Source organism: Procambarus clarkii, chromosome 25 (genome assembly GCF_040958095.1).
Source record: "Procambarus clarkii isolate CNS0578487 chromosome 25, FALCON_Pclarkii_2.0, whole genome shotgun sequence".
In the NCBI taxonomy this organism is placed as follows: Eukaryota; Metazoa; Arthropoda; class Malacostraca; order Decapoda; family Cambaridae; genus Procambarus; species Procambarus clarkii.
In genome coordinates, this window is record NC_091174.1 from 14,613,453 (window position 1) to 14,622,408 (window position 8,956).

At 40.5% G+C, this 8,956-nt stretch overlaps 1 protein-coding gene across 2 annotated transcripts in view; it reads left to right on the forward strand.

The window, feature by feature from the left end:
• Window positions 1–8,956, forward strand: part of LOC123756344 (uncharacterized) — a 402,241-nt gene that overhangs the window by 273,131 nt on the left and 120,154 nt on the right. For both annotated transcript variants that reach the window (XM_045739413.2, XM_045739414.2), the window contains exon 4: window positions 6,259–6,409. In XM_045739413.2, the coding sequence (XP_045595369.1) occupies window positions 6,259–6,409 (151 nt within the window). The remainder of the gene's footprint in view (window positions 1–6,258; window positions 6,410–8,956) is intronic.

Consider the following 8,956-nt stretch of genomic DNA (forward strand, 5'->3'; position numbering starts at 1 on the left):
TACACGTCATCACCACCATACACGTCATCACCACCATACACGTCACCACCACCATACACGTCATCACCACCATACACGTCATCACCACCATACACGTCTTCACCACCATACACGTCTTCACCACCATACACATCATCACTACCATACACGTCTTCACCACCATACACGTCTTCACCACCATACACGTCATCACTACCATACACGTAGGTGTAAAACAGTTTCACAAAGAATCACTTTATTTAATGCATGCAATTAAAGATTCACAGTTGGGCTCTAGGACAAGTCTGTCAACCCGTCCCGTCCCTAATCGTTCCCCCCGGTCCCGTCCCTAATCGTTCCCCCGGTCCCGTCCCTAATCCTTATCCTGACCCCTTTCCCAGTGCTATATACAGTCTAACGGCTTGGCGCTTTCTCCTGACAATTCCCTTCCCTCCGCCATATACGTCGTATTTGTTTACGGATTCGACAGATTCGTTAAAAAGTCGACGTATTAGTAACAATTGAGTCACCGGAATATTGGCGTTTTCTGTCCACCGACCTGAATATGTTAGGTGGATTGTGTACGTTCATACATTTCGTATTGGGTAAAACAGCTGCAGTTTCTTTTTACGGATTGGCAAATCGAGAGAATGGGCAGAGTTACTTGAGTATCCGTGATTAGATACCCCCTGATGGAGGGGGGACTCTGCTGAAGAGTCCCCCGACGAAGAGTCTCGACTATATTAGTCGAATAAGGTGGTGTTCTTAATACTTTGATCCTTCTCTTAATGAGATAGTTCCTCATCAGTTTCCAGCCGAGTGACTCACTCTATTAAGAGAGAAAATGGAGTAATGATGACTAATGATGATGATGATAAATGATGATTGGTGCTTGATAATTAGGCAGTTAGATGTAAGAAATCTTTGTGAAGCTTCGCAAGATAATCCATTTCAGTTAAGACCTGTAGTGCAACGTGGGGCTCTTGCTTGATGCTGCATCATTTATCTCAATAAAGCGAGGAGAGGATCAGGAGAGCGCGCTTCGTCATGATTACTATAAGGAACTTGGAAGGGATACGAGAACAAAAGATCTGTTGCCCCGATCTGAGAACGGGAGAAAGGAACGGTGCCTAACCACTTGGACCATCAGGGATCGAACGCCGAACCTGCAAGGTGCAGTTTCAGTAGATGGCCGTCGTGAATATGTAATTTGTTCTGTGCTCAACTCAACGGTGAGTTGAGAATGTCACTGATCAACCCACGTGTGATCGGTGGGTTGTTTTAAGCGTAGGTGAGACAGATACACGACTCGGCATGGGTGGATATAACAGGGGAGCCGTCTCGTTTGAGCCAATATATATATATATATATATATATATATATATATGTATATATATATATATATATATATATATATATATATATATATATATATATATATATATATATATATATATTATATATATATGTCGTACCTAGTAGCCAGAACGCACTTCTCAGCCTATTATGCAAGGCCCGATTTGCCTAATAAGCCAAGTTTTCCTGAATTAATATATTTTCTCTAATTTTTTTCTTATGAAATGATAAAGCTACCCATTTCATTACGTATGAGGTCAATTTTTTTTAATTGGAGTTAAAATTAACGTAGATATATGACCGAACCTAACCAACCCTACCTAACCTAACCTAATCTATCTTTATAGGTTAGGTTAGGTTAGGTAGCCGAAAAAGTTAGGTTAGGTTAGGTTAGGTAGGTTAGGTAGTCGAAAAACAATTAATTCATGAAAACTTGGCTTATTAGGCAAATCGGGCCTTGCATAGTAGGCTGAGAAGTGCGTTCTGGCTACTAGGTACGACATATATACATATATATATATGTCGTACCTAGTAGCCAGAAGGCACTTCTCAGCCTACTATGCAAGGCCCAATTTGCCTAATAAGCCAAGTTTTCATGAATTGTTTTTCGACTACCTAACCTACCTAACCTAACCTAACTTTTTCGGCTACCTAACCTAACCTATAGAGATAGGTTAGGTTAGGTTAGGTAGGGTTGGTTAGGTTCGGTCATATATCTACGTTAATTTTAACCCCAATAAAAAAATGGCCTCATACATAATGAAATGGGTAGCTTTATCATTTCATAAGAAAAAGAAAAAATATTAATCCAGGAAAACTTGGCTTATTAGGCAAATCGGGCCTTGCATAGTAGGCTGAGAAGTGCGTTCTGGCTACTAGGTACGACATATATATATATATATATATATATATATATATATATATATATATATATATATATATATATATATATATATATATAATCCACCCAATGTAGTCTGCGAAGGTTGTATACTGTACTCACACTATACAACATTGTCCACACCCAGAATTACAGAGATCTGTTACTGAAGCTTTGAGAGAGAGATGAAATTTCACTAACTGTAAAAGCTTTTTCCTGCACTTTCTTTCTCCCTGGCTTTACTCTAATCCAAGATCCCCCCCTCCCTTTCCTTTCCCCTGTGCTCTCTCTCGCTCTCTCTTCCTCTCTCCCTCACTCAATTCTAAGGCTCTTTCACTTTCCTAAGTTCTTCCCCCTAGCAAAACCGTTTCATTTCTACATAACTCTCTCTCTTTTTTTTCCCCTTTGTCAAAGTCTCTTACTCAGACTTTCCACATTTTTATAAGCTGTCTCCCGTCTCCCAAGACTTTTACCCTCTCCAAGGCTACAAGTTACCCCTCTCCCAGGCTATAAGTTACCCTCTCCAAGGCTATAAGTTACCCTCTCCAAGGCTACAAGTTACCCCTCTCCCAGGCTACAAGTTACCCTCTCCCAGGCTACAAGGTACCTTCTCCCAGGCTATAAGTTACCCTCTCCCAGGCTACAAGTTACCCCTCTCCCAGGCTACAAGTTACCCTCTCCCAGGCTACAAGGTACCTTCTCCCAGGCTATAAGTTACCCTCTCCCAGGCTACAAGTTACCCCTCTCCCAGGCTACAAGTTACCCTCTCCCAGGCTACAAGTTACCCTCTCCCAGGCTACAAGGTACCTTCTCCCAGGCTACAAGGTACCTTCTCTCAGGCTATAAGTTTCTCCCAATTTCCTTCGTGAAGCTGAAGTCTGTCCCAACCATTCCCTGTCATCCAAGCTCTCACACTGACCACATAATATATCTGACTTCTCCATCTTGATCCTGAAGCTTCTTAATAACCTGTGTTCTCTCTCACAGCCTCTACCTTCCCCTTCACAAACAACCTGTATCCTCTCTCACAACCCACAGTCCCACCCACATCCCCACAACCTGTGATTTCTCTCACCTACAACCTCTCTCTTTTTTCGCAAACTATCTTTTCTCAAAAGCCCTCCCAAGTCTCATCTCTCAAGTCTCTTGAGACCTCTCGCCTCACATTCTCTATAGCTTCTCATAAACTCTGTACCCTCCCACGTGCTCTATAGCCTCCCACGTGCTCTATAGCCTCTCATGGGCTCTATAGCCTCTCATGGGCTCAATACCCTCCCAAGGGCTCTATACCCTCCCAAGGGCTCTATACCCTCCCACAAGCTCCATTCTTCCTCACAAACTCTATTCCCTCTTACAATCTTTATACATTTTCACATACTACATACCGTCACATACGCTGTATACCATCTCACAACCTCAGTCTAGACCCCTCTCACATCCCAACCCGTTCTCGCACTTTCTTACAGTCACTATTGACTTATTAAATACGTGCATATGTGACATACTAAACATACTAGTTTACCTTGAAAAGTTTCATAGAAAACACCGACCTTACCTAACCTTCTTAGTATGTTAAGATAAGCATCTTATTGCTTCGTAATTACAATTATTACTTAACCTATTATAGGTATAGGTTAAGTAATAATTGTAATTACGAAGCAATAAGATGCTTATCTTAACATACTAAGAAGGTTAGGTAAGGTCGGTGTTTTCTATGAAGCTTTTCAAGGTAAACTAGTATGTCACCTATGCATGTATTTAACAAGTCAATATTGACTATACGAAATTGCGAGAACGGGTTGCACACCCTGGCTCTCCCGAAGAGATCTAGGGTGCAGGAAACAACGCCTCAGATCCTATTCCGTTTAAATGCTAAATTCAGGCGTATAAGGGAACATGTTTGGTACAAGGATACGTCTCTATCTCAAGTGAGAGAAGGGACAATAACCTCGCACATGATTCATGACAGGCACTATTCAACTCTACCTCATGACTGACACTATTCATGAGAACATCTCCACAGTGGAATCACTCATGACAGAAAATCTTAACGGCTGGTTAAACTAATGAATGACATGCATTCATGAGTACTCTATACACTACTCATAACACTCACCACCTTGACACACACGCCTCGTTCAACTCTTCCGGAAAAAATATAAAATATGTGTCAATAAATGCCTTAACAAAAAAAAATCCGTCAACACAAGGTAAAAATTCTTTGGGTTTAATGGAGTGGTAATAACTCATTACGTAAAACTTCATCAATCGTATACAAAGTAAATTGGTCATTAAAAGGTCATATCAATAAGATTATCGAAATTATATATGATCATTTAGTTTTTTTGGGTAAACGAATCAGTCAAATTTTTATTTTCATTCTGAAATAAGTATGGTGAGTTTTGGCTGTATACTAATCTCGCTTTGATCAATTCTAAAACTACACTGTTAAATTCATCGGGTCTAAAAGCATAGATTGAATTATACATTTCGAATATGCCAGAGCTTTATTAATCATGAATGGTGCTGACGTACACAACCTTTTCCCCTACTCACTCTCTCTCTCTCTCTCTCTCTCTCTCTCTCCCTCTCTCTCTCTCCCTCTCTCTCTCTCCCTCTCTCTCCCTCTCTCTCTCTCCCTCTCTCTCTCTCCCTCTCTCTCTCTCCCTCTCTCTCTCTCTCTCTCTCTCTCTCTCTCTCTCTCTCTCTCTCTCTCTCTCTCTCCTTCTTATATAACATATGCTCAAGTTACACCTACTTATATGAATACAAATATTAGGTCACAGTCTTCGAGTAACGTCTATATAATTATGATGATCTATAGTAAGGACATTTCTTACACTCATCTCTCCCTCTATCAATACTCTCCTTATAATAACCCTCTCTCATTAACTCATTTTATTCAGGTTCAGTTAACAATTTTAAAGGTGCTAAGAGACATCAAATCGTCTAAGTCTTCTCCAAACCTTATTGTAGCAATCCAGATACACCCCATATTTTATTATATAACCCTTTAGTTACCCTCTCTAATAGTCCCTGCTGTATTATACAACATGCTGGAAAATTAATTAACCTCTATTGTCATCTACGTGCACTATAAACTCCTCTATAGGTTCACTGTAATACTTTACGTCACATAGTTAAAATAGTTAACTTTCACCCGGCTGTTGAGGTCATTTGTTAAGCAAGGACCTCCGAGAACACAATAATGGAATAAAACACCCACATGACCACACTTGGCTCCTCCTAATGCCAAACACCACCGCTCTGAGGCCTCCGACCTCCTTTCATTACCACACAGTACTTCCCTGATACATTCAACTCTTAATACGACAAACACCCTCCTCCTGACACCCTCGATCCCTCCAAGCACTTATTTAACACCCCTTGAGCACTCCCAAATGCGCAGTCTTGTACCAGTCTTGTAATAAATTGGCTACGATAAAAGCCTCTAAACATCTAGCACCATTTAGCTGCACAATGAACTAAATGCAAGACAACAGACTGTGCATTTAGCTGCACAATGAACTAAATGCACGACAACAGACTGTGCATTTAGCTGCACAATGAACTAAATGCACGACAACAGACTGTGCATTTAGCTGCACAATGAACTAAATGTACGACAACAGACTGTGCATTTAGCTGCACAATGAACTAAATGCACGACAACAGACTGTGCATTTAGCTGCACAATGAACTAAATGCACGACAACAGACTGTGCATTTAGCTGCACAATGTACGTCTATAACTACATCCAGCTCCACTGACAAGTGCCCTTCTGGCATCCAACGAAAACCCCTGGTTACCGGCTCGTGGATAATCAGATAACACGAGTCTATGAAAAATAATACAGTGGCAGTCTACTAACAGTTGCTCTATTGACGTGTAAAACTGTAAATGCTTATTTTTAATACTGTTTAACTTTTACTCTAATACGCCATCTGTTTAACACATCAGACCCCCTTTTGTATATAAAACTGTTTGACATTCGTTAGTGTGCCGCTTTATATTGGCTAACGCTCCCTTGTCTCCCTGACAGATACGTGTGCTGGAACGCGTACCTGTTACGCCGGGCGTCGCGGGGGTACGTGGAGTCCGTGTGCCTCACCAACGGGCCCTTCAGCAACTACTACGCCCAGGAGAGCACTGACGACGGCCTCATGATGGAGTCTGATGTTCCCGTCAAGGAGGTGAGGAACCAGCGGGCACGATGGGAAAGGGACTGAGGGGACTGAAGAGGAGGATGGGATGGTAGGGTAGAGGAAGGGAGATAGCAGGGGGGAGGATGGGAGGGGTATATATAAAAATGTTACGTGATTTTTTAAGCAGAGCCGTCCGTCCTGACCTAGTTAAAAAGGCTTGTCAAGTCCGATTAAGCAATACCCAGCAGACTGCTCCAGCCATCACGAAGGAAACTGCAGACGGCTTACTGATCCACTAAACAAAACAAAAAATACTTCACCTCATTCTCCTTGGTTATACATTCGGTGCTCCTGTTTACTCCTGTACACTTCACCTGACTTTGAAAATGTTGACAGCATCAACGAAACACATCTCTTAGCAGGTAAGAGTTAAACTCTAAAATGATATTTAGAATGAAAAATGAATTTAGAATTATTTAGAATTTATTTAGATATTTATTTAGATATTTAGAATTTAAAAAATGATTTTTTTTTAAATTTCTTTCTTGTGAAGAGGACCTTAAGGAAAAGAGAGAGATTCATGCTAGAATCGGTGATCTAACCTTTTCCGTCACTTTCAGTAACATGTCTACAAGAAAGACACATCATAGGCAGGAGAAAAGATTATAAAGAAATGGGAAAGGGGAATTTTGAAACGTTTTCGGCCTGTCAAGGCCTTTCTCGACATCTCAGACTGGCTAAGGGAGGCAGAAAGAGAGGGCGGTAGGTACGTCCCCGACCTGACCACCATCCCCAGGGAAAGGTGTAACTAGAACAAGGGATCTAGAAGGATATAGAGGTGATTGGATGAAATATCTGTACCCTAAAAGTGACCATCGAGTGCTGTCGGGAGGTTGGGGTAAAAGTCTCTCGATTTCCACCCATTTTTTGCAGTCAGTATAGTCTAGTTGATATAGTACTGGATACGCTGAGGTTCATGGAGCCCTGGCTATCTGGGTTCGAATCCTTCAGGGGTGAGGAGTTTTCGATATATATATATATATATATATATATATATATATATATATATATATATATATATATATATATAAAAGTTTGTGAGGGTACCACCTCTGGTGCCAATGTGGGGACACACATTATATATATATATATATATATATATATATATATATATATATATATATATATATATATATATATATATATATATATATATATATATATATATATATTCAATAACGATCAAAGACAATGATCTTTTAAAATGCAGTATAACCACAATGAATTAGATTATAACAGCTAGAGCACTTTTGACTCGTGCTTAAGTCATCATCATCAATCATCAGTTACCTTTAGAACGTAGCACCAGTGAAGTCCTTATAGTGATTCGAAGTTTCTAAAAAAAAATCATCCCAATTAGAAACCACTTCAATAAAGATTAATACTGACACAATCACATGACTCAAAAAAGAAATAAAAGAAAAGAGGGAGACACCTGGACTGTACAACTTCCAGCACTGATGTCGAAATCTGGAGTAACACACTAAAGCAAAATCAAACCGATTTTGATCACAACTGCTTTCCTATTTTCACTGAAATATGATTAGGAACGACAGGCGATTATCGTTATTAACGTCAATTAAACGTTGAATCAATGCTGATAACATTGAATCAAAGCTGATGACGTAGAATCAAAGCTGATGACGTAGAATCGGCGTTCAATTGACATTGCTTGTGGACACCGTACCTGCTCGATACCTGCTTAACCAACCAGAACTCCAATCCTCTCCAGGCAATGAGATAGTGAGAGATCTCTCGCGTTTTTCATCAAGCCCTGTTATATGGGGGAACACAGTGCCAATGCTTAATGCAGAGATTTGCTTATAAATCACAAGTTTGAAGTATATAACTTCAGTTATATAATTCAAACTTGTGTATAATAATAATATATATATATATACACTGTCCTTGTGTGTGTGTGTGTGTGTTTGTATTTACAGTATTCTCAAAGCAGGAATCAGCTCCTGGGACCCAGTTTTCAGCTACTCCATTCCACATCTTCACTACTGCACTATTAAACTAAAGTTCCTTCACTACTGCACTATTAAACTAAAGTTCCTTCACTACTGCACTATTAAACTAATGTTCCTCCCCCATTTCGCATGACTGATCTAGCTTTTTATATTTCCACCCGTGCCTCTTAGTTTTGGTTCTAATGGCATTTTCTCTAAGAATCTTGTGTGTTGATAACATGTCCCCTTTGCTCCTTCACTTTTCCAGGGGTCCACTCTTGTAGATAACCATTCGACTGTCTCAGATGTGTGTGTGTGTGTGTGTGTATTCACCTAGTTGAGCTTGTGGGGGTTGAGCTCTGCTCTTTCGGCCCGCCTCTCAACTGTCAATCAACTGTTTTACTAACTACTTTTTTAATTTGTTTTTCTCCACACCACACCACACACACACACGCCCCAGGAAGCAGCCCGTGACAGCTGGCTAACTCCCAGGTACCTATTTACTGCTAGGTAACAGGGGCATTCAGGGTGAAAGAAACTTTGCCCATTCGTCTCTGCCTGGTGCGGGAATCGAACCCGCACC